The sequence below is a fragment of the Diabrotica undecimpunctata genome, chromosome 7, assembly GCF_040954645.1.
Source record: "Diabrotica undecimpunctata isolate CICGRU chromosome 7, icDiaUnde3, whole genome shotgun sequence".
Taxonomy (NCBI): Eukaryota; Metazoa; Arthropoda; class Insecta; order Coleoptera; family Chrysomelidae; genus Diabrotica; species Diabrotica undecimpunctata.
The window spans coordinates 101,534,764-101,562,253 of record NC_092809.1 but is presented as its reverse complement, the minus strand read 5'-3'; the positions used below and the strand labels follow the sequence as shown (position 1 = coordinate 101,562,253).

At 31.9% G+C, this 27,490-nt stretch overlaps 1 protein-coding gene across 1 annotated transcript in view; it reads left to right on the top strand.

The window, feature by feature from the left end:
- LOC140446900 (uncharacterized) overlaps positions 1-27,490 on the top strand; it is a 42,185-nt gene that overhangs the window by 444 nt on the left and 14,251 nt on the right. Inside the window, exons 2-7 of the mRNA XM_072539486.1 lie at positions 343-528; positions 829-1,012; positions 5,427-5,623; positions 8,993-9,253; positions 14,371-14,548; positions 18,387-18,607. Of these exons, the coding sequence (XP_072395587.1) occupies positions 343-528; positions 829-1,012; positions 5,427-5,623; positions 8,993-9,253; positions 14,371-14,548; positions 18,387-18,607 (1,227 nt within the window). The remainder of the gene's footprint in view (positions 1-342; positions 529-828; positions 1,013-5,426; positions 5,624-8,992; positions 9,254-14,370; positions 14,549-18,386; positions 18,608-27,490) is intronic.

The following is a 27,490-nucleotide window of genomic DNA, read 5'->3' as shown; positions in this document are numbered from 1 at the left end:
TAACCATTTTTAGTCACTTACCTTTAATAAACTTCGTAAATGATTTTCAGTTTATTTAGATCGTTTTAAACATAATTTCTCCAGTTACATTTTGTTCTTTTCGTTTTCACCTTCAATTAATATTTTTTTATTTTCATATCAAGTAGAATAGTCAACAAACGGCAAATTATCTTGTGTTATGTCTTTATCATTTACTCACTATCTTAGGGTTGTAATTCTCTCACTCTTGTGTAATTCCCTTTTTAACATACTCTTTATGTAATATAGTGCATGAATCTTTTTCTGTAGAATATTCATTCCATACTAATATTTTGTTATTTGTATTTTAATTTCCTATTTTAGATATAATTCTATTGAAACACCTCTTACGAATGAGGAATTGGATGTTAAAAAAGATGAAATAGAAAATAAATATCCCGGTATATTTGATGCAGAATATAATTCATTGGAAATTGAGTTTCTAGAAGAAGATTTTATTTTGGCTTGTCAACAGGAAAGGGAATTAAGCCAAGCAATTGCTTATAACAGGTAAGTTATTTTTTCTCAATCATGTAATACTTAAGAAAGTTTGTAAAAATATGGGAGAATTGTTGATTTTATTTCTTAACTATTTACTTTAATAATAACTTTTTATATGTTTTGTTCAGATTGTTGCTTAATTGTATTAAACATAATTTAAATTTGGTTATATAAATTGGTCTGTTTAGTATGTGAATGTTTATCTGTATTAATATCAGTCCTTTATCAATAATAAGGTTTCGTTTTAATAGAATGATGAAAATAGTAAAGTAATTTGAATGCTTGTATATCAATATACTAAATTTTTAGAAACTTGGAAGAAAAACTTACCAATGATCTTACTCAAAAAGTGAAAGAAGAAATTGAGTCATCAGTAAAATTAAAAACAATGCAAGAAAAATGCCTCATGGAAAGTGAAAATTTAGATAAACTAAATGAAAACATTCATGACCAAATAATAAAATGTTCAGATGTTTTACATACTTTTGAATTTGTAAGTATGTGCTTTGAATACAGTATATTTAAATAATTTATTATAATGTGACATATGAATTACTTCTCGAGATTAAATGTTAGTTGAGTTACAAATTTGAAAAATACACCCTTCAGCTTCATCTAGCAATCTTCTAACATAATCCATCACATAATGTGTTTGATTTAAATCAGATAGTTCTTTTATGTAAGTTCTCCCAACATATTTTGTTTTCGAACAAAGTGATAGTAAGCTAGCCATAGAAAAAATTAATTCAATAATATATTATCTGTTCAGACAGACTTTACTTTTGAAGATGAGTAGTAGCATTTATCCTTGTTGATACTCTAATGAAATTATTCAACTTTTAAAAGGAAGCAGTAGCCATAGTTGCAAAAACTATTAAGTACAGAAAACTAGAGATAATTTTAAACTTAAGTCTAAATCTACCATAGGACCTGATGGAATCTTGTATTTCATAGTCAAAGGTTGTATAACTCGAGACAATCTGTACCTATGGATTTCTAAAAAGAATTTGACCAAACAGATCATTGCATTCTTTTATACTGTCTGATTTTACACTTAATGCGCTCCAATATAGGTATATTGTCCAATGCTGATATCCTAAAAATGTATCTTAGGATTACCAACATACTTGGCTGCCAAATACTTGGCAAACATAATATTGATATGACGAAAGTAAGAAGAAATGTGCCAAAATGTTTCCAAATGTGCAGAAATTTCAATTTAATCAGTGGCAATTGCGATATTTATAATATTACTGTCAGTCAAATTTTAAGAGCAGTACAAGACCTATTATTGAGTTAAGTACATATAGTGTTCTTTGTATCTTTTAGAAACATGATCAGGGGAATTTGTTACCTTATGGTTATTAAAGAGTCGTCTCTTCAACCTAGTAATTTATGTATAATCTTCCTGTAAATACAATTCTCGGTAATTAACTTTGCAAGGTGTACCAACACCATTTACTTTTCAAAAGAAAATGTATGAAATGCTGATTACTAGACAATCCAAAGATTTAGATCTTAACTAATTGAAATGACAAGCTTCTAAACAACATAGTAATGCAGATCCCATATGTAACAACATTGGCACAAGTCATATCTGAGTTGGACTTTGACTGTCTGGCGATACCAACCCAATAGTATTTATTAGAACTAACTCATAATATGTAATGATCAGTCAAATATGTTATTATCTTCATTAACTCATCAACTTTTTTGGATTTTATTTTAATTTGTATTTATTCTACAAATGATATAACAACCTTAAAAATAAAAAACTGGAGAAAAAAAGCACAAAACAGATCAGAATGGAGAAGAATCCTGGAACAGGCCAAGACCCAAAAAGGGTTGTCGAGCCAGTGATGATGATGATGATGATTTATTCTACCTGTGTTTATAAGATTGTTGTTATGTATTATAATTGTGCTTTGCTCATATAAATATTTTTATATATTGTACAGCTACATGTTTATATCACATTTTCTGTAATTGGGTTTTGTATGTATGTACAGCGTTAACAGGCCTTTAGCTGGATGGATAATTTCCATCACTACATCTCTCCATTTCTTTCTTGGTCTTCCTATCTTTTTTTTTGGCCTTCTCTATATATATTTCGAATGGTTTTTTAATTAGTACGGCGAGTACTTTATATATTACCGCTAATAATAATATTCCTCTATAGTTTGCATATTCAGTTCTATCTCCCTTTTTGTGTATAGTAATTATAATCAACTTATTCCATTCTTAAGTCATTTCTTCGGCATCCCATACTTCTAGTATAGCTCACCAAGTTGGTTTATTAAGGCCCCTCCTCCATATTTTATGTTCTCTGCCACAATGCCGCTCTCTCCGGGGCTTTTTTGATTTTTCATATGTTTTATTATTTCTGACTCACTCCGTCATTTAGCATCTCTTCGAAATATTCTTTCCGCCTTTCACATATTTGGTCTTCGTTCACTCTCAGGTTTCCTTGCTTATCTTTTACATTCATCGTTCTTCCCTGGTACTCAGTTTTAATGTATTTTACCTCTTTGTAAAAATTTTTTATTTTATTTTTCTTGTAATTTTCTTCAATGCGCTTTATTTTATCATCCATATACTTTCGTTTCCGCTCCCTTGGGATTCTCTTTACTTTTTTTCGTTGTTCGGCATAATTTCTAGGTCGTCTTGTTTTTGCGATCGTAAACTTTTTAATATCAAATCTGATCTTTTTTTTAACTCTGTTCTACATTCGTCATCGAACCAGTGGTTTTTTCTAAATCTTTTTGTTTTTGGTATGTTCTTCGACGTTGCTTCCTTTATAGTGTTTGTCACTTTCAAGAACTTTTGTTGTATGTTACTCACAGTAGTACTATCTTGTTTGGCGTAGGTTTCTTGTATATCCTTTTGATAATCCTGCGCTACCTCAAATTTTCGCAGTTTTTCAAAATTAAATTTACGTTGCACTTTCTTTTTCTGTTTATGCTTTTTAATGATTGCTTCTCTAATATTAATTCTAACCAAACAATGATCTGAGTCTACGTCAGCCCCTCTGCACGTTTTCACATTTGTTATTAAATTGGCGAACTTCTCTTGTATTAAGATGTGGTCTATTTGATTAGTTTCATTTGATCCCGGAATTTTCCACGTTCCTTTATATATATATTTTTTCTCCTGAAATGCGTACTCATTATTTTCATCCTGTTTTCAATTGCGAATGTAATCAATCTTAGTCCATTATCATTTGTATTCAAATGTTTACTTTCACCCCTGTTATGTTTTTATATATATCTTCTCTTCCGACCTTTGCGTTGGCGTCGCCTATAATAATTTTAATATCTTGTCTGGGCATTTCTTCAGACAATGACTGTAATTTTTCATAAAATTCATCTTTCACTTCTTCTTTTTCTTCTGTTGGGGCATGTATATTTATCAGCGATATCATGTTCTCTTTTCCTTTAATTCTAATTGCACACATTCTGTCAGATTTTACTACGAATCGTTTTACCTGCTCCACGTCTTCATGTGATCTTATTGGAGTGGGTTGAAAACCCACTCCAATATTCCTATTATCGCCTCCACTTGTATAAAACGTGTATGGGCTAATCTTTTCAATGTTGTTTCCAGTTAAATGTGTTTCCTGTCCTGTGCTATGATGTGTATTTTAAATTTTTCTTCTATTAGGTTAATTAATGCTCCCTCCTTGTATACTCCTCGTACATTCCAGGTCGCAATATTTAGGTACATATTCTTATTTTTTATTTTGCTATTTATATTCAAACTCATTTTCCTGTTCATCGCTAGGGTCCGTTGGCATAATGGGCCATCCTTTTCTTTTTCCACTACTATATGCCGTTTTTTGGGTCCATATTTCTAGAATTTTCTCGTTTGAAAGTACCATTTCCGGTCCATGCCCATTTTATGTCATCCACAGTTAGTTTTTTGTACCCTATCTTCACATTTTTTTCTTCAGCTCTTAATTCCTTGCCTTTATTTACGATTTCCTGCCTCATGTGTCTTTCTTTTTCGGTCAGGTCATCGTTGATGAAGATCTTTTCTCCAGTAAGAAATCTGAGTTTTCTTTTTTCATTCATTACCTTAATTTTTTCGCCAGAATCCTTCATTTGTACCAGACATATATTGTTTTTTAGTTTCATTGCAGATTCTATTTCGACATCCTCTTTTAGGTGCTTTTGTATAAAATCTTTTACGTTAAAGTGTTATCATCTCCTCTCTATATTCCTTATTTTCATTCCTGATTTCTTTCAGTTCCCCCATCATCTTCTTGAACATGCTCATAACGCCGTCCACATCCTTTGAATCTTCTTCCTTTGGTTTTCTTTTGCTTGGGGTTCTGGCAGTTTTTTTGCTCTACAGGAAAGGTGAAGTTTCGACCCTCTATCTTTTCTCTTCTTATCTTCTGACGCGGTATAATCACTGTCCGTGTACATCATATCTGTTTCTAAGGACCGCGAAGGGAACTAGATTCCCGCTCAAAAATCCAGTCCCTATCAGTCCTTAGTTTGCAGAACTATTTTTAACTTTGGCAACGTCGCAAAACTAACGGCCAGAGTTCCACCAGTATGACTGTTTCGAATTGTAAAGAACCTTACTTACTTTTATCACTTCAAACACTAGTTTTTACCGAAAGCGAGTTTTTTTCCAGAAATTTCTCACTGCTGATATTTTTCGCTACTAATCGCGCTAATTGGGATTTTAGTAGGAGAAATATAAATTTACTTTTATCTGCTTAGTACACCGTTGCCATCGGGTTTTACCTGTTTGTAATAAATATCTATCTATCTACCCATCTATGCATCGATTTACTTATTTTGTCATATTTACTTAAACAAGGATATTCCCACTACTGATGGTATACTAATAAACAGGTTCGATTGTATAATTATTTAAAAATACTTTTATGTTTCTAGAGCCCTTCGCCATATTTTATTAACAACTTTGATATTGAAATATTCAAAGAAAAAGTGGATAATCTATTGACATTACTTAGACCAATGTTAGAGAAATCTCCCGATATAAGAAATGTTACAGCACTCACCAATACTACCAGTTTCCACATGCCGTTCAATGATACTCTTACGAATAACCTGAATAATATGCATCATAGGTATGTATGCAAATGAATTTATTAGAAAATGCGCAACATATAACTATATCAGTTGGCCCACAAGTTCCCATATTAATTAATATGGCATTTTTATTAATATTTATTAAAAACATTACCCTTATGGTTTTTTATTTATTTTCAACAATAAAAAAAAATTCACTAAACCCTGGCTATGCATTTACTTATGTCAACATATGTTGATTTTTTCATAATTACGTTAAATCCAGAAGTAGCTTTGGAAAAATGACATTAATCTGAATTTAATCTGAACCGGATCAGAGTAGGTCATGGTTTAATGCTTCATTTTTATTTAAAAATTTGCTGACATATGTAACTACATGATATATTAGTTTTTTACTAGTTTCAATTTGGAGTTGAACTTTATTAAAGAGAAGCTGGATATTAAGGAATATATTAGATGATATGCCTTCCTTGAAGATGCCGACACAGCGAGTGGTTCCTCATTCAAAATAGGCATAAAATCTAAAACCTCATTGACTTATTATTTAATAAGGAAATTTGGCCACCTGGTGTAAACATTAAATGTTCTATAAAATCTACTTATTCCGAACCAAAGCCTTCATCTGAGTCAAATATGAGTCCGAAGAACATCAGAAGCCCCCTTAGCTTGGAAAATCCAATTACCATTTTAAGCAACAACAAAAGTGAAGTGGAAAACACAAAAATAGTCACAGACAAGCAGGCCATCGAAATTTGCAAATCTAAGAATGCTTTCCATTCTCATATTAACTTCATTAAGAAGGATACTTTAGAACCATCGATTAATCTGGATCCTTTGACCCCACCAAGAGTTAGATTAACCAATAACTCGAACAGTCGATATCTTCTAGCAAGATTAAGGGAACCGAATATTTTGAAAGCCATTAAACTACATCTTGCTTTTCTACATGACAAACCTGCTTCAGTATGTTACGAAAGATTCACCAACACAATTCTATCTGAATTGATCCAAACAATCAATAGTATCAAACGCAAATCTTCCTATAGTGCTGATGGACTATCCATAAAAATATTCTTAAATCTCCCAAAAAATGTGTTAGAAGTCCTGGTCTCACTAATTAACGATTCCTTTGAAAAGATATATTTCCAGGGTGCCTAAAGACAGCCATTATTATTCCTCTTCATAGGGGTGGTAAAAAATCGAATATCTACAACTAAACCCTATTCATTTTACAAATTCCCAATTGTCAATAGAAGCACATGAAAGCCAAATAGGGTCGTACTGATGTGTACCACATGATTTTTAAAAATATTTACTTTTGAAACTGTTAGTGTAAGAATTTCTTGAAATTTAATCATTATATCACAATTAAACTAAACTCTAAAAAATAACACGACCAGTAAATAACTTAACAATAACTAATAACATAAATATAACACAATATATTAACTTAAAAATCAACACGATACAATTTGAATTTAAAATGCTGGCAAGTTTGGATCTGTAACATGAGAATCTGTCTGGCTTAAGGTAATAAATAGCCTCTTGACGAATGAGACGGCGAATATCAACACGTGCTCATATTTACTGATGGGAATTTGCTAAATGAATGTACTTTACAGACCTATTGCCTTACTACCGGTCCTATCCAAAATTATTGAGAGACTTATAAAAGCCCGACTTATGTCCTTTCTCGCTGAAAACAACATTTTATTACAAAGTCAGTTCGGTTTTTTATCTAATAAATGTACCAGTGATGCTATGTTTTCTGTACTACATGAGGTCTATCAAGCACTAAACAATAATCTTTACACTGCCACTGTTTTTTGTGACTATATCAAAGCTTTTGAGTGTGTAAATCACGACATTTTGATAAAAAAGCTAAATTTCTATGGAATTCGAGGTTTTGCTTTGAATTGGGCCCAATCTTACTTACGGAATAGGAAACAACTAGTTAGAGCAAATGATACTGAGTACTACTCTAGTCTCAGCAAAAAAAATTTTTCTTTTTGCTGATGATACCAGTATTACCTGGAGGAACTCTAATATTGCAACTCTCCATGCAATTATAACTTCTGATCTACTTAAAATAAAAACCTGGTCCGACTCTAATTTACTCTCTTTTAACGTGGATAAGACAGTAGCATTATCCTATAAAGGAGCTTTTCAACCCTTGCTTCTTAATATCAGTATCGTTGATTCTGTAAAATTTGTTGGTATTTTTATAGACAGTAACCTTAAATGGTCCCTTCATATCGATTTGTTAAGTAAGAAACTAGCCTCAGCCTGCTATGCAATAAGATCTATTTCGAAGGAAATCAATAATTTAGCATCTTCCAAAATAGCATATTTTTCTTTGTTTGAGTCTCATCTTCGATATGGTCTTTCTTTTTGGGGTTCATGTACAGCTGCTCAATCTGATGTTATTTCTAAATTACAAAAAAGAGCAATACAGTATCTTTTTGGCCTTAGTAAAATAACACATTGAAGAAGCTTCTTAAAAAATCACGGGATTTTAACTCTTCCCTCTTTATATATTTTAGAAAGAATTTGCTAAATTTGTTAACACCTACATGTTTTTCCAGCAATACCTAATTATGACTACTCCACCAAAAATTCAACCTGTGATGTGTATTTACCGATCCCGTCCACTGAGTTAGTAAAGAAATCTATATTATATTCGGCAAAAAAATATACAACCATCTCCCTTTGCAACTTAAATCTACAACTTCTTTCCTTAAGTTCCGTAAATTTGCAAAAGCCTATTTATCTGAAAGACCATATTATTTCGTGGAAGAGTTTCTTAACAAATAACTTAGAAATTACAGTACGTTTAGGTACAAGCAACTAAAGAATTTGTATATAAATATATATTTGGGTATCACATGCATCAACTTAAACTTATTAGATCGTACGGTTTTATTATGCAATTTGCAATTTAGTTAAATATTCCAATGGATTGTATATTTTATTATCTTTTATTTTGTGATATTGACGATTTATGTAATTTTAGTAAATTTTAAATTGTTACTGTTATTTTTTTGACTTTTTGTAAGCTTTGTCAAAGCTTAAAAAAACTTACAATGCTTTTTACAATTTTCAGTGACAATAAAGCATATATGTATTTTATTGTGAGTTGTGTGGGATTTTGTATAAATTCGATCTTAGAATATTTCGAATTTTGAATTCTCATAAATCTACTCTAAAATAACTTACAATCACTTTTAATGTTTATCAATAGATAAAAGATTCCAACAGTATGATAGTTGAATTACTTAACAATATTCCAAGATCCTATTCACTAAGTTGGATCAGATCAAATCCGCCTATCATTATAGTGATTTTGGTTTCTTAGAGTGTATAATTTCTATAAAATGTCACCATTATATATTTATTATTGTTTTTAGAATACTACATAGTCAACACCGGTATTTAGCAACCGCAATGGAAGTTGAGCAATTAAAAGCAATGGTATCTTATTTAGAAAAACTAAATGTACAATCACTTTTAAACTGTGACGATTCATCTTTGGCTCAAAGTATAGCAATAAAATTAGACACCAAGAAAAGGCTATGTGATATGCTTGAGGATTGTACAAAGAAATATGCAGATCATCACATTAGTCGGACCCAATTACAATACATGGAACAGGAAGTAGAAGTTTATGAGTATGTATTATGTGATTTATGTATTTATTATGTTAATTTCATGATCTGTGTTGTATTTGAAATCATACAAGATATTTACCTTTTATGTCAAAGTACAGTATATATGGAAATAAAGGCTAAAAAGGAATTTTGTGACGAAGTTCCAGATCAGCGTTATGTTTCACATCCCAGTAACTATCAAATCAATAATTTTTCATATTAAGGTAGATGTACCAATGATGGACCGGTTAAGGAATTCTTAACGTACTGCGGTCAAACATAAAGCAAGAATTTCAATTTGATATAATTTTTGTCAAATTTCAACCTATTGCCAAGATATAGTTGGTGTGATTTTTATTGTTACATGATTAAACAATTTTTTTTTTGATTAATTACCTATCAAGGTACTCAAGGAACCAATTATGAACATAGCATTCTTTTTTAAACCAATTATGGACCCTCCAATTATGAACCATCTTAGTATTACTTTAAAAACACAACTCAAGAGATGAATAAAATTTTATTTTGAACTAAACATAGGTGATTGAAGTTTTTGTACATCATTTTTCTTTGACTTCCAATTTTCTTTTGAACACATAATATGCTAGTTTACTGTCTTTCATAGTTATCTCTATAGCTGTTAAGACACCAATAATGTCATTTAAATGAATTACTGAAATATATCCTTCATCTGCCACAAATTTTTATAATGTTGAGTTACATGATTTAAACCCCATGACTTTTATTTCATTGTCATTATTTTGCTGCACACAACACAGGTATATAAATCTTGAAGTATTCCTTTTTCCCCCCATAAAGGTAACTAGAACGAAGTCCCCTTCTTTAACGTTTTTGCCTTCTTCGGGTAAAGTTCCCATGTCATTCTGGTCATCATCATCTTCTTCTTGCCAAACAGATTCTACCGAATTTGGTAAGCTGGCATCACTGTCATTCGATGATGATTATCGAGAAATGGGTTTAGTTTTTCTCTTTGCAAGCTTTAGAACTTTATTTTTTTCCTTTCTTCCCTGTCTGCTCGCTTCTTCCCTTTTTCTTGTTCTATAAGTCTTTTTTTCTCTTCCTTTTTTCTATAATATTCAAACATTTATGGAGATGTAACTACAGCAAGAGTCTTTTCCTTTTTTCGAATTTTTTTCGCCACTGTAGACTCATTAGGCGAGAAAATCTTTTAAATGGAGATGGGGTAAACTGGTAATTTTGATTTGACAGACCTTACTTGCAGATTCTGGGTTATTGAGATTTTGGTAAGATTAGACGGGGAGGTATGGCCCACCTCAATTTGACTTTCTTTACTTTGCTCATGTTCATTGGTTTCTAATGGCTTTTGTTGAGAAATAAAGAGTTAATTTACTGACGTTTCGATCTCTATTCCAGAGACCGTTTTTAAAGTTAGAAGAAAATAAATAATATAAGATTATATAAATAATATTATATAAATATATAATAATAAACAAGAAAATAAATGTAACTATCGTGTATATCTTTGAAAACGATCTTTATGTATAGAGATCGAAACGACAGTAAAAACCTGTAAATAAATTTATGTTGTGTACGCCACTGGATCTTCATACATCTTTCCCCACTTATCTGCCTTCGAACGATGAAATCACTCTTCCAAATAGTGGAATTACAGTATAGACCCATTTGGATGTCTTCTAGCGCATTTTTCAATGCTTCATTGCTATATTGGCTACGTTTTGTGGTCATTCTGTCACATTCTGTCAAAAAAAAATGAATTAGTTTCAAAATAATAACACCAATTATGGACCATCATTGTTCCAATTATGGACATAGTGGTTCAAAATTGGTACTGATCATGATATCAGCTTTATAATTGTAAATATTTATAGATTTCTTACATCGTATACAGCTGAATGCCTCCTAAATAATGATCTATCACTGAGCACCTAGTTGTAATATTGTAGCACCTATTTGTAATTGATAAATTTTCATAGCCAATAAAGAGCCCCAAAAATAAAGTTATTCAAAGATCAAATAAAACTTACCTGTTAATTTTCAAACAGTGCTGTGGTAAAATGTACACTAATACCGGCACCACTGGATAAAATAACTTTTCACACCGATGCCGTTACTGGAAATGACCAAAACTAATAAATATAGCCACTCAAAATGTTTGACTTTATATAGGTTCCTACCTAAATACAATAACAGCCAAGTTTTTCTTCTTTTTTGAATTTGAAATTTGATGGTCTATATTAGGTGTGTGGTCCATAATTGGTACACTTACCTTAAGTGATCAGCATCTCGATGTTGAACATGCTTCAACCATATTAGGCCACCCCTAGACTTCCTCTAATATATCCATTCTTACTTTTGAAATGATGCTCTTATACTGGCATTGTAACTGGCATATTTTTCTCTATAGTAACATGCAAAGCAGATCGTCAAAGCAACAGATCACGATATGAAATAGTTGGAAACTCTTTACTCGACAAGGAGCGTCCGTTATACAACAAGTAACCATTTAATTTAATTATAATATAAAACAAAACTATATACTTCTAGTACCCTTAACATAATATGAATACAGTACCGCCTACTTTTTTTTGTTTATTTGAATCATCTATAGATTCACCACGTGTTTTTAAAAGCGAAGCTTCTATACTGGCGTTGTATTACTTTTTTCTCTATAGTAAAATGCTGAGGCGAGCGTCACAAAATAGCAGTTTCTCACGTCGATTTACTACTATCGATCAATTCGTTTCTAGTCATCATGTATTTATTCTAAGACGGTTTAAATTAAAAACTGCATGAAAAATAAGTAACAAAATACAGACATTAAATGAGAAGTAAAAAATCATAAGAATATATGTCAATAAAAGATTCGATTTGTAATTAATAGCAATATTAAATCATCTGTTTAAATTTTTATGACACTTCTCTGTTTAAAATAATTTCATATAAATACAATTATTATTCTTTAACATCTTATTTAGTTTATATAATAATAAAAATTTACTATCAAATGATATTTATTGTTTTATATATTTATTATTTTATTGTTAATTCAATATTTCGTCTGAATTTGACAGGTCTGTCAGAAATAAACAACGTATGTTTTGTTAATACGTTAGCAGGTGGCGTTAGGAGCAAACATAATAATTTATTGAATTATTTTAATATACTTAATATAATTTGTTTAAAATATAAATAATAAAATAATAATAATAAAATATAAATAAGTCTTCATTTCTAACTCAGTCACAAAGCGATATACTCAGCATTGACCTTTCCATTTTCCTTTGAGCTATTTGCAGCGTTTTAGAAGTTGTAACTGTCAATGTCAAAGTTTCGGCGCCATAGGTCATCATAAGCAACACACATTGGTCAAATGTTTTACGTTTTAAAGAAATTGATATATCGCTTTTAAAGTTATCTTTGAGTTTTTCATGGATTGCCCATGCTAGTTTTATTCTTCTTCGTAGTTCACATGTTTGGTTGTCTCTTGTGATCTTTATTTCGTGTCCAAGGTATATGTATTTTTCCACCAGCTCTACTTCGTTGTCTCCAATATTGACATTTTCGCTAGGTACTAGATTTGTCAAGAATTTTGTTTTGTAGATGTTTATTTTAAGACCCACACCGACATACACTAACAGAAGTTTATGTAGCATTGTACATATCTTCTTTGGGTTGTCCGAGAACAAAACTATTTCGGCTGCGAATTTCAAATTTGTTATTTTTCTACCGTCAATGTTCAGGCCTTTCTCTTCCCAGTTAAGTTTTTTACAAGCATATTCTAGTACTGCGGTAAACAGTTTAGGCGATAAGGTATCACCCTGTCGGACTCCTCCGCCGATTGGGATATAATCCGTGTTTTTATGTAGTTTCACCGACATAGTTGTGTTCTTGTATGTATTGTAAATTAACCTTGTATATCGATAGTCAATGCGACATGCTTGTAGTACTTCCAGGATTTTGTCGAATTCTACCGTGTCAAAGGCTTTATGGAAATCTGCAAAAGCCAGAACGAGTGGTCGATTGTATTCGATAGTCTTTTCTATTACCGTTTTAATGCTCTGTAGGTGATTATTTGTTCCAAATCCGTTACCACATCCCGCTTGCTCTATTGTCTGGTAGAAATCAAGTTTTTTCTCAAGACGATTCGTTACTATTGTAGCGAGATTAAATAAAACGAGCGGTTTGAATTTATATAAATATATTTATTTATAACTCTACAGTTCGGTACTCTCTTATCAACTAAACTCTACTCCTAACATCGTTACCTTTATATACCAAAAGTATTATGTACGATAATATTCTGGAGTATCTCACCTCTAATTCGTCTCATCGAAAGCGCATCGAAGACGGGCGCTATTGAAATGCCAATTCTTGAGTTTTCTAGATTTTTCCTTCTAAGAATTATGACGTATGGGAGATGGGCTATTTCGTTACACTATTCTTATAAGGAGTTTGTATAGGTCACTAAGAAGACTTACAGATCTGTAGTTTTTTAATTCATCTAATTCACGGGGATCTCCTTTATTGTCCAATAGAATTACCTCAGCATTGTGCCATTTGTCGGGTATATTACTGTCCAAAAGGCACATGTTAAAAAGGTTTTTTATTTTCTTAAGTAGGCGAGTACATTTGATTGCATTAGTAACTACACAATCTTCGCCTGGAGATTTGTTATTCTTAGCTTTTCCTAGGGCTAGTTTTATTTCGTCTATTGTGATTTTCCGGTAGTAGTTCTGATCCTTGGTTGACAATGCCCTTTTTCCTAGTTAATATTTTTGGTACTTGATCTTCTCTGCTATTTGCTTCGTGTTGGCTTGTGTACAGCAAATTATTGTTTATTGTAAAATAATAGTTTGTACAGCTCAGTAATAATATATTTTTGTACTTTTTATTGATACATATCAATATTTAATAAAAATGTTTATGTCTATTATCTGATAACTACAATATTACCACTCCGAAATTAAAGCACCACCATCGTATGAAGCAATCTTCCATTATTTTACAACTAATTTTTGCAAAATATCAATAACTGGTAATTGTTGTAATTAATTATTTTGCAGAAAGTAATATTTGATTTAAAAATATTATTTAATTCAAATACCCTTCTTGATTATTGCTTGAAATGTTTTTAGAAAAAGTTTACTAGAACTAAAAGATCTTGAAGGCCTGGTTCAGAAACTTTTGGCACATTATTTTGTTCTCAAAATAATGTATCGTGAGGAGACGCAACAGATCGAAGAGTATGAAGAATATTTTAAAGGAGTTATAAATTACATAAATAGGGACATGGATAGTTGTATTATTAGAACAGTGAGTATGGTGTAATTCTTTATTTTATTTTATTTTATTTTTTATTTTCCACGGGCTGCTGCCAATAAGATTAACAGTGTACCTTCTGTGTATGTACAGAAGTGACTATTGTCTCGTAATATTTTTTAGGAGATTTTTTATTAACACCTGTGCGGTGTTTGTATACTGCTATCTGGTCACAAATGACCAATTATCTGTCATTTTCTGACCCAATTTAATAAACAGCAAATACTTAAATCTAAGGGCTTACCCTATGGCTTAATCTTATTTTATCTATCTAATTCACTACAACTAACATGCAATAACTTCACAGCACTATACTCTGCTTTTTACACTAAACTGTTACACATTTACACTAACTCAAATGGTTTTGTCCTTATGAGTCTTCTCTTTAGTTCAGTGTTGTCAAGAAGCTGGATTGACTCGACATTCACATGACTATGCAGCCTCTGCTCGTGATTTGCCGCTGTTCTCTTGATTATTTCGATCACAGTTTCCATACCCAGGTCCTGGTGGAGGTTGCTGTTACGGATATACCAAGGAGCATCAACAATGTTTCTCAGTACTTTGTTTTGAAATCTTTGGATAATATGTAGATTACTAGCTTTGGTACAGCCCCCCATGGGGCACCCATATACCCATACTGATCTCAGTACTTGCTTGTAGATGGATAATTTATTATGAATTGATAATGTTGAATTTTTTTCCAATCAGCCAATACAATTTCTTATATCTAATATCAAGCTCCCCTCTTTTCTTTTTGACATGGACTTTCCAGCGCAGCTTCGCGTCTAATGTAATGCCCAAGTATTTTGCTGATGTTGCATGAGGAATTTGGGTATCATTTATTCTAACTGGGAAATTTTCTATTTTGTTATTTGTAAAATTAATGTGTGCAGATTTAGTCTCATTTAATTTTATTCGCCATTTTCTGGTCCAGTTATGTATTTTATTTACTGATAGTTGCAACTTATCAGTCGCTTCTTCACTATCGCTAGTATGGCTGTATCAACCGTGAAGGTGGCAATAGTATTTTGTTCTAGCTCTGGAATGTCACACATATACAATAGGTACAGGACCGGACCTAAGGCACTCCCTTGTGACACGCCAGCTTTGATCTCCCTAAAGTCGGTGTACACTTCTTCTTGTTTTACTCTGAAATATCTATTCGCAATTTATGATTTCAAGATTTCTGAATACTGTTTAGGCATGAACATTCTTAGTTTATAGTTTAAACCGTCATGCCAGACTTTATCAAACGTCTGTGCTACATCCAAGAAGATTGTGGAGCATACTTTCTTTTCTTCTAATGTTTTTTCTATTATATTCGTTATTCTGTGAACTTGATCTATGGTGGAATGTTGATTTCTGAAACTAAATTGATGATTTGGTATAAGATTTTTTCTTTCTATTATTGGTTTTAATCTTTTAAATAGAAGTTTTTCAAATAGTTTTGACATCACCGGAAGGAGTGATATTGGTCGATAGGATGTCACTTCATTAGGAGATTTACCTGGTTTGGCGATCATAATCACTTCGGCTACTTTCCAGAGTCTGGGAATATATCTCAATCTAAAAGAAGCATTTATTAGGTGTGTCAGCTTAACTATGGCTTTTCTTGGTAGATTTTTTAATAGTTCTCCTGTTATGAGATCATATCCTGGAGCTTTCTTAGGATTTATATTCTCTTTTATCTCTGTTAATATTTCTCTAAGTGATGTCAACGTTATTCTTTCTTCAGTTTGGAATGGTTCTTCCCATCTCAGTTCTTCACCATCATTGTCGTTGGGTTTGAACGTGCTTTCTAAATGATCTGCAAATCGTTCTGCTTTCTGTTCGTTACTTCTAGCCCAGTTGCTGTTTTCCAACTTGATAGGAGGGGAATGAATAATTGGTCTCTTCATTCTTTTTGTTACCTTCCATAACGAATAATCTGTGTTCTGGTCAGCTGTTAAATTACTTTAAATTACTTTAAAAAGAAATAATTGTTGAATTTTTTATATTCTGTATCTCCCTTTTTAGTTTTTGTGTAGCATTATTTAGAGTAGTTTTGTCTCTTGGACCTCTGTATTGCTGCCATTTTTTTCTTAACTTCCTTTTTTCTACTATGAGTTCTCTGATTTCTTTTGGATAGTTGTTCCCTTTTGTTCTAGAAGTTATTGTGGGAGTATTTTCCCAAGCTGCCTGTTGGATATTTTTTATAAAAACTTCTAATTCGTCAAAAAGTTGCCTCGTGTTTCTCAATGGCACAGTAAGATTAATTTTGTGTTCAATGTTTTATTTTGAAGCTCTCCCAGTCAGTTTTTTTATTAGTCAATATTGGATTGAACTCTTTTTTAATCACTGTATCACTCATAGTTAAAATTATCGGTGAGTGATCAGAGTTCATGTCCCAGCCGTCATTGATATCCAGATAGTTAGCTGAGATATTTTTGTAAATAAAGAAATCTATTAGGTCTGGAATTTTGTTCCTATCGGTAGGCCAGTATGTTGGTCTACCAGTAGAGATTACTTCACCCTTTTGTTCCTTAACAGCTGACAATAGTTCTTTTCCTTTAGTTGTAGTTAGCCTAGAGCCCCAGTGGGTATTTTTTGTCTAGAGTGTCTAGGAGGACAATATATTGAACTTATATTTAAGGTATGTGTTTTCATCTTCACACAGACTGTTATAGTTTGTATGTGCTCAGTTGCATATTTTAATTCCTCATGATGCAAGATCTTTAATTATAATAGCGCTTTCTCCTTTAGCTGCATTATCTGGGTGCACAGTAGAATATACTCTATACCCCCTAAATTTTACATATGACTGTTTAGTGAAGTGTGTTTCAGAAACGAGACACAGATCAATTTTCTCAATATCTAGTACTGCTTGCAACTCGATCTGATGTTGTAACAGTCCATTTGCGTTCCACGCCATTATTCGGAGGTCTTTAGCCATTTCTGATTTTCGGAATAGCTCCTTTAGCGCTATGCTCTAGTCGGGTAACTCTGATATCGATTTGATTTTTTCATCAATCTTGGTGAGCTTTTCCAATATCATTTTTAATGTAATATTAGTTTCTTTTTCTTGTTGCGATAATGCATGTCTCCTTGCATTCTTTGTTACATCGCTGTAACTTCTATTTTCACTGACCTCTGCCGTTTTTAGTTTTTTGCTTTCAATAACTCTATGGGGCGCTTTTATAACATTGTCTTTGTTTGTTCTCTCGTTTCTTATTGTTTGTAATTTTTTAGCTACATAACATCCGCGGTAGTTTGCAGGATGGTTTTCTCCACAATGAACACATTTTGGTTTATCTTCTGGTGGTTTTTGGCAATCTTCAGTAAGGTGTTTACCAATACATTTTACACATCTTGGCTCCTTTTTACAGTATTTCCACGTGTGTCCGTAAGCCTGGCATCTTTTACATTGTGGGACTAATCTGGAACTCCTTAATGGCTCGATTTCAACTCTCTTACTAAGTATGTCTGTTATGCCGTAAATTCTATTTATGTCTTCATTCTGTCTAAATGTTAGGATGAACATATCTAGTTGTTTTTTAGTTTTCCATTTGAATTTCTTGTCAGCTTTAATGGCTTTATATTGTCGTTCTTGTAGGTCTTTTACTATTTCCTCTGGTGGCCATGTGTGATGTAATTTCTTAACAACAACTCTAATTGGTCTCTCTTGCTTATTTTCATTAAGTGTGGTACGAAAGGTTACTCGTATTTAATTTCTCTAATAAAGCTCTGTAATGATCGCTATTGGCTGTATTAATTTTTAACAAAAAAAAAAAAAAAAGAAAATTAGGAGATTGGTACATTATTTTAATATACTCACATATTATTTATTTTATAGGGTATAATGACAGATTTAATTCAAAAGCACCACAGTACTTCGTCTCAAGAAAGACTAAAGTTATCTAAAACAATTGTCAAACTACTCTCGAGGAACGAAGGAGATTATTCTATCGATAGAGCTTTTGAGTTAATCAGCGAGTTTAACAAAGAAGTTGAAATTTTAGAAAACAAATTATTTACACCCGGTTTTAAAGATTTAAAATCTAAAGGGGGTCAATTGTAAGTATATCTTTGAAGGTTATAAAAAATTTATTTGTATCCTAAATAATAGTTATTTGTTAGACTAGATAAGTTACATAGCAGTATCTTTTGTACATTGTTTATATTCTGTATCTTTGATATGAGATAGCTATCTATCACACGCGAGCAAAGTACTTCTAACCATCATCAATGAATGACTAAAATCAATTCTCCTACCACAAATTCCCCAGGAACACTGCAAATTCGTCCCAGGTAGAGGAACAGGAGAACATATTCTTAATATTCGTCAAACTATCGAAAAATCGAGAGTTTAACATAGAAACATATTTATGCTTTGTTGACTATTCCAAGGTCTTCGATACCGTAAAATGGGATAAAATGTGGCATATACTTAGAGAAATGGGTACGTCAGAACATCTAATCTATATATTACAAAAACTATATGTAAATAATACTCTAATGTAAGAGTTAATAATGTGGTTTCGAAAAACTTCAAATTAAAATATGAAGTTCGACAGAGATGCATAATATTCCCTATTCTATTTAATATATATATATATATATATATATATATATATATATATATATATATACAGTAAAACCTCGATATAACGGACTACCTTGGGGGGCGGGGGGTCCGTTAAAGCCGAAAGTCCGTTATATAAAAATATGGTTAAAATATTCAAAATACTTTTTTTTGAAAATATATATATATATATATATATATATATATATATATATATACACTGTAATTAGATATATATAAAAAATACAAACTACAAACCAAATTCTATGTAAGTATGTAATTGTCTTCGGACATTTGTCGTGAAGTAACGTTGCTGTGGATATCGACGCGCTTGCTGTCGGTAATCCCGTTTTGAACAAGTTTCGTTTGCTTGATGAGTTTTGTTTGATGTTTTTCTATGATCAGCTCCCTAAATACAATTTAATTTAATAATCATTAAATGTTGTTAGATCGTCGAGATGCGATCTTACCTCTGATAACTTCATTTTTAACAGTCTTGTTTTGTCGTCTTGTTTGCTATCTTTACTTCCGTCCTCATTTTTAAGGTTCATAACTTCATCTGCTATTTCACTTTCAGTCATGATGGTATACCCAGGGTCACCTTCATCTACTTCTAGCGATTGTAAAATATCTTCCTCAGCTACATGTTCTCCGGCATTATTACGTATTGTCCTACAGAAATTAGTAACTTTCAACCCTTCTAAATCTATGTCTGCATCTTGGCCACCAAAAAAATTCTTCCAACCATTTTTAATGTTTGTTCTTTCACCTCCTCCCATGCTGCAGCAAAATTAAAAATTGTTGATTTTAAATTGTAAGACCTTAAGTTTTGCAAGGTAGGTTGCGCTCTTGTATCTTCTTCAACCATTACTTCGTCTAAAAACTTTCTGCGATATGTTCGTTTGGATGCCAAAATTATTCCCTGATCCATGGGTTAAATAAGCGATGTTGCATTTTTTGGCAAAAACATACACCTGAAGTTTTCATCTTCTGAACGTAGAATATTTTCAGAGGCGTGAGCAGGAGCGTTGTCTAAAAGCAAAAAAAAAATCGCCCCTTCTGACGGTATTCCCAATTTCTCCTCTTGAAATTTTCTCACTAAAGGTACAATTTCTTTGAAAAACCAATTTTTGAAAATATCTGAGGTGAACGAACCATGCCTTCTTAGAGCTATAATATGAAAGGGGCATATGATGCATTATGTCTTTTAAAACTCTAGGTTTACGAGATTTGCCAACCACTACAGGTATCAATCTATGCGATCCATCAGCGTTACCACAAAGCAGTGCCAAGATCCTGTCCTTGCTGATTTTTCTTCCAGAATCCGATTTTTCATATTTGGAGGCTTGTGCGCTTCCAGGCAAAGTACGCCATAACAAACTAGTTTCGTCAACATTGTAAGTCTAAGATTCTAATTGCATTTCGTTACTTACTTGCTATATGTGCTACTAATTGTTGCCTAAAAGGTTCTGTTTCTTGTTTAGGTGCAGTTGAAGCTTCGCCGAAAATTCTTTTATTCATGATTCCGTGCCTTTTACGAAAGCGCCAGAGCCATCCATCACTTGCTCTGGTATGTCCATATGATTTGCTAATTTAATTGCAGCAAATTTTAATTCGACTGCTCGGACCAGGATCCCACTAGAACGTTGTTGGCCATACCATTTTAAGATTGCTTCTTTCAGTGAAGTTTCACGAGCCAATTTCATTCGTTTTCCAAGATTGCTATGCTCTCCTACATCACATATGAATGCAAATTTATTTATTTGGTTTTTGTTTTTTTATGTCCGAAAGTTTGCTTTTTTATACCATATTGATTACATATATGAGACGCATGTGTAATATTAACAGTATGTTTTTATTTTTTTTTTACATTTGACCGGATTTTTTGTCCGTTATATTCGAAGTCCGTTAAAAGTAGATAGGGTGTCACTTCAGTTCACTTTTTTCCCCAGATTCTGGGGAAAAACCGCTCGCTACCCTATGGTGAATATGGCAAATTTCCCCAGACCCCTGACACAGATTTCCCCAGATTCGACCTAACCTAACGTAACCTAACCAAACCGAACCTAACCTAACCTAATTCTTCTTCTTTTACGAATTCTTCTTCTTTTACGTATGACCTAACCTAACGTAGCCTAACCAAACCTAACCTAACCTAACGTAACCTAACCAAACCGAACCTAACCTAACCTAATTCTTCTTCTTTTACGAATTCTTCTTCTTTTACGTATGACCTAACCTAACGTAGCCTAACCAAACCTAACCTAACCTAACGTAACCTAACCAAACCGAACCTAACCTAACCTAATTCTTCTTCTTTTACGAATTCTTCTTCTTTTACGTATGACCTAACCTAACGTAGCCTAACCAAACCTAACGTAACCTAACCAAACCTAAACGTGAAGATAGCTTCAATTCTTCTTCTTTTACGCAACATCAATTCTTCTTCTTCTTTTACGCAACATCAATTCTTCTTCTTTTACGCAACGTGAAGATATCGTCTATTCTTAACCTACGAAACGCGTACTGTGTGTGTGTGTGTGTGTCTGCTACCCTCTGTGTGTCTCTGGTACCCTCTGCTATGCTCTGCTACCCTCTGTGTGTCTCTGCTACCCTCTGCTATGCTCTGCTAGCCTCTGCTACGCTCTGTTACGGTATATGTGTCTTTGCTGCCCTCTGCTCCTAATCACCCTCGTTTTTCTTTCACCTTCATAGAGACCAAGAAACGAATACACAAAGTATAAAAATACACAAGTTATAAGCCTTTATATTAAGACAGAGACCAAGAAACGAATACACAAAGTATAAAAATACACAAGTTATAAGCCTTTATATTAAGACAGAGACTAAGAAACGAATAAGACAGAGACTAAGAAACGAATACACAAAGTATAAAAATACACAAGTTATACGCCTTTATATTAAGACATAGACCAAGAAACGAATACAGAAAGTATAAAAATAGAAAAAAATACATGTTATAGACGAAACCTACCAAGAAACGAATACACAAAGTATAAAAATACACAAGTTATACGCCTTTATATTAAGACAGAGACCAAGAAACGAATACAGAAAGTATAAAAATAAAAAAAAATACATGTTATAGACGAAACCTAAGACAGAGACCAAGAAACGAATACACAAAGTATAAAAATACACAAGATATACGCCTTTATATTAAGACAGAGACCAAGAAACGAATACAGAAAGTATAAAAATAAAAAAAAAAACATGTTATAGACGAAACCTACCAAGAAACGAATACACAAAGTATAAAAATACACAAGTTATACGCCTTTATATTAAGACAGAGACCAAGAAACGAATACAGAAAGTATAAAAATAAAAAAATACATGTTATAGACGAAACGTACCAAGAAACGAATACACAAAGTATAAATACGCCTTTATATTAAGACAGAGACCAATAAACGAATACATATAGTATAAAAAATACAAGTCATAAGCCTTTATATTAAAATGCAAAATGTTGCAATAACAGACAAATAAGAATAATTGTTGCAATACCAAGAAATAAGACTAAAGGCGTAAAATATAACATACTATGGAATGCAAAAAGTTAGAACTATATATTTTCTCATTTTTCTCAGAGTATAATCATCAATTAGACGCATTATAAAAATAATAAAAAAAAAGTAAAACCGCAAACATTATCCTATATAACTAGGGAACAATATTATTAATTTGAATAGTTGCTACAATGAAGCCTATACAATCAATAGTGTTTTTGGGTGGTAAGAAAGGGCCAGTCAGTTATATCCTCAATTTTTAAAATTTAGATTTTTTTAGTGATACAGGTACTGGTACACTTCGTACTAGCTATGATGTTAGTACTAACACGTAAGTAAATAGTAAAACCAGAAACTATAATACTGATATATATATATATATCAATATTCTTTTTTCAGAGGAACCAGACATGTATTGTAAGTATCTATAAGCATTCTTAATATACTTACATATATATACATATATATATATTGATTTTAGATGAGCAACTAAGTGAGTATACTCTAATAATTTAGATCACTTGAAAATCACTACTTTTTTCAGTGAACAGGGCTGAGACAATGCCCATAGGTAAGAATCGATTACCGATTATTATTATTAGTATTATTAGTAATAATTTTTTGTTTACAGTGTCGGCTATACTAGGATGTAAGTATAAATAAAACGGGAGAAAAAAAAGAGAGGATATTTATTCATATTTTATTATTATTTATATTTTATTATTATATTTATTAATACTAATTACAATTTGGTATTTTATGTGTCCATAAATTTTACAATTTTTATATATGTATTGTATTAATACCTTTAAAGATTACAATAATTTTTATTTTATGTACATAATTTTCAACTTTATACAATATTAATAATTTTTGTTATATTTTCTTTCTTGATACTTGGGTTTGGAACCATTATCTCATATAATCATCATCGTTGATACTGCAGAAAGTTACCATACCCGGGGAAGATCAGTGGTTTTTCGGATTAGGTATTTTCAAGATTTGTACATCAAATTTTGTATTTCTCAGGTGGACAGCAGCGTTTTTTTTTTTTTTTTTTTTTTTTTTGTGGCTTTAGCACTTAGCTATTTAGCCAATTACATATTGAGATATAATAAAAGAAAAATATAATAAATACTAAAGAAAAAAAAAAGTGTATGCATATACACATAAGTGCATACATAAGTGTACATTATACAGTGTATACATACATAAATGTATAATCTATACTATTAATTGCTAGTGCAAAAAGTGTATCTATTCGAGTCAAAAAACCTCATAAAATCCCTATAACTAAATCAAACAAAAAGAGAAAATTATATCAAGAAAAAACAAATATAAGGAACAACAGGGATACTCACTTCTCGTCCAGGGACCCATCAGGACATTTGTTTAAGACATTACTAGCAATAGGTCACGGAAAGAAAGGTAAATAAACAATTGGGTTAGAACAAAGGTTAACGAGCTTAGCTGAGATTGACTACAGACACACATTTGCACTATGTATAAATTTAATCAAACAATCATAAACTTTTTTATTATTAGTAGCCAACAGGTTATTTATTTGATATGGAGGGAATATTTTCAGAGTTTGTAAGTTGTTTAAAAGAGTTCCTGAATGCTGAAGATATTTGGAACACTTAAAAAAGATGTGGTTAAGATCTCCTTGTTTTTGACAAGTTTCGCATAAGTCTGAATTATATATTTTGATTTGAGCAAGGTGAACAGGATAACAAGCGTGGCCAAATCTCAATCTTATTAAAGTTGTTGTATATTTACGAGCGGTATTGAAATTCTTGAACCATCTGGAATTAGGGATGTGTGGTTGTATATGCACGTATTGTGTTGTTGAGTGGTCGCAAAAAGTTTGCCAAGCGGTATTCCAACGATCTCTTTGATTTCTTTTAGAGATGAGAAAAGCATCAGGAACACAAATTCTCTCATCTGGTAAAATTTCAGCTGTCGAGGTTATTGCAGCTTTTGCAATGTAATCAACATGCTCATTATGTTTTATACCAACATGAGCCTTTACCCAAATAAAATTCGTAGTTTTATTTTTATTTTTAAGGTTAACAAGTATGTTCTTAATTTGGTAAATAAAAGGATTAGAATTATAATTGGGTAATTTTGTATTTTTGAGAGATAATAAGACTGATAATGAATCGGATATTATTAAAACTGCATTATTGTTTAAACTGTCGAAATATTTCAAGGCTTCAAGAATTGCAAGAGCTTCAGCACTAAAAATTGAGCAATTGAGAGGTAGTTTGAACATTTTTTCTATTGACTTGGATGGAATGTAGAAAGCACATCCGGTCCCTTCCGATGTTTTGGATGCATCTGTATAGATTACAGTTGCCATGGGCCATTTTTTTATGTAAGAATTTAAGATGCATGAATCTAATGATGGAATACTATAATATGTTGGTATGTGTATATAAGCTTCATTAAAAAATGCGAAATAGTCGTTAATCTCAAGGTTGCTAATACTGTTGGTATACTTATTGTTACACATGGCTCTAAAGGCCGTGCAAAGGGTTGGTGAATTTTTATGAATCCAGTAACTGTTTGTTAGATCCTCGGTATTTAGCGAGCTTATGCCAGAATATAAAGAATTGTTGATATATGAAATTTTCACTACAAATTTTTCACTTAGATAATCTCGTCTAAAATTTAAAGGAGGTTCTAAAGCTTCAACATGCAATGGAGCTATTGGAGTAGACTTCATTGCTCCCATACAAGTACGTAGAACAGTCCGTTGAAATACATCAATTTTATTTAAAATTTGTTTGCTTGCTGATCCATAAAGTATACATCCATAGTCCAGAATGGATCTGATATAAGATTTGTAAAAAAGCAAAGCTGTTTCTACGTCAGCACCCCACCAAGTTTTAGAAATTGATTTTAAAAAATTGAGACCTTTATTGCTTTTGTCAAGCATATACTCGATGTGTACTTTCCATGTTAACTTTTGATCTAGAAACATACCTAGATATTTTATTGACTTACAGAAATTTAAACTTTGGCCATTTAATAAAATAGTATTTGTGTTTGGAATATTATGTCGTGAAAAAATGCACACGTTTGATTTATTAGTGGATAAATTAAAACCATTTTTACAAAACCAGTTTGAGAAATGTGCATGTAATTTTCTTAAAATTGTAAGGGAAGGTTCATATTTACTCCTTTCTGTATAGACTAGGAAGTCATCAGCATATTGGATTGTTTTGTAAGTGATACTTGGTATATTAAGACTATGAAAATCGGCAGTATACAGATTAAAAAGAAAAGGGCTTAAGACTGATCCCTGAGGTAATCCCCAACTATTATGACGTGGTCCAAGAAATTCATTTTTATAGTTTCTAACGTATAAGCGTCTATTAGTGTAGAAATTAATTATGGTTTGTGCCAGATTTGTGGGTATTTGAAATTGATTGATCATTTTGTCTTTTAATCGAGGTAAACACACACTGTCATAAGCACCTTCTATATCTAGAGATAAAGTAGGCAAATAGTTATTTCTAGAAAAGTTACTCTGTATGTCCGTTACAAGTGTAGCTAGTGCATCTAAAGTTCCACATCCTCGTTTGTATCCAAACTGATTATTTGGTAGTAATTTTTTGGTATGGACCCACCATTCTAGTCTATGTTTTAACATTCGTTCCAAAGTTTTAAATACACAAGAAAAGAGAGAAATCGGTCGATAAGATTCTGCTGAATTTGGATCTTTTGCAGGCTTTAGAATCGGAATAACAATGATGTCTTTAAAAAAATCTACCTCAGAATTGTCTTGAATGATTCGATTTAAAAAGTCTAATAGAAAATGTTTTGCTACTTCTGGGAGGTTAATAAGCATGGAGTATTTGATATGATCGTATCCTGGACAATTATCTTTACGATCATTTATAGCGAAAATTAGTTCATTATAAGTGAAAGGTTTTAGTAGAAAATGATTTTTTTCAGATGGGGTTGAATCTATGTAGCTGGATTTTTGAGGGTTCGCAGTTGGTGGTGCAACTTTAATAAGAAAGTCATCAATCCATTTTTGATCGAAAGATTTTATTTTTGATATTGGTTTTCTGTAAATTTTTCTAGCTTGATTCCAAAGAGTTGTAGCTGGTGTATTTTTATTCAGGGAAGAGACCCATTCAATCCAATGTTTCTTTGCTATATTTTTTAATGTTTTTTTGGTTCTAGCCGAGATCTCCTGGTATTGAACGTAATTTTCAAAATTAGTGTTTTTTTTGTAATTTATTAAAGCCAATTTTCGTTGTTTGATAATATTGTCACAATCAATATTCCACCAAGGGGGTGGGTGCCGTTTACATTTATAAGGTTTATATTGGGGTATAGCTGCTTCTGCGGCCGTATTTATATTATTAATGAAGGAGGAGTACTGTTCAGTTAGATTATCCGAGTGACTGTTGTTCGTATCGTGCAAAATCTGAATCGTCGAGGTATATAACGCCCAATTGGCTTTTTTAATATTCCATTTATTTTTAGGAGATATTTCATTTTCATTAATTGCAAAAATTAATTCTATAGAAATAACATAGTGATTTGAACCTAGGGTATCAGAGATGACATTCCAAGATGTTTTGTTAACTAGTTCAGGTGAACAAAAGGTTACATCAATAGCTGAATCCCGTTGATCAGGACGTCTTAAAATCGTAGGTTCTCCATTGTTTAAAACAGTTAAATTTAAATCATCTGCGACATTTATTAGTTGTGATCCTGTGGTATCATTATTATGACAGCCCCATATAGAGTGGTGTGCATTAAAATCACCACCTATAATTAAAGGCCCATCAAACTGTTCAAAAATTTTTACCCAATCTTCAT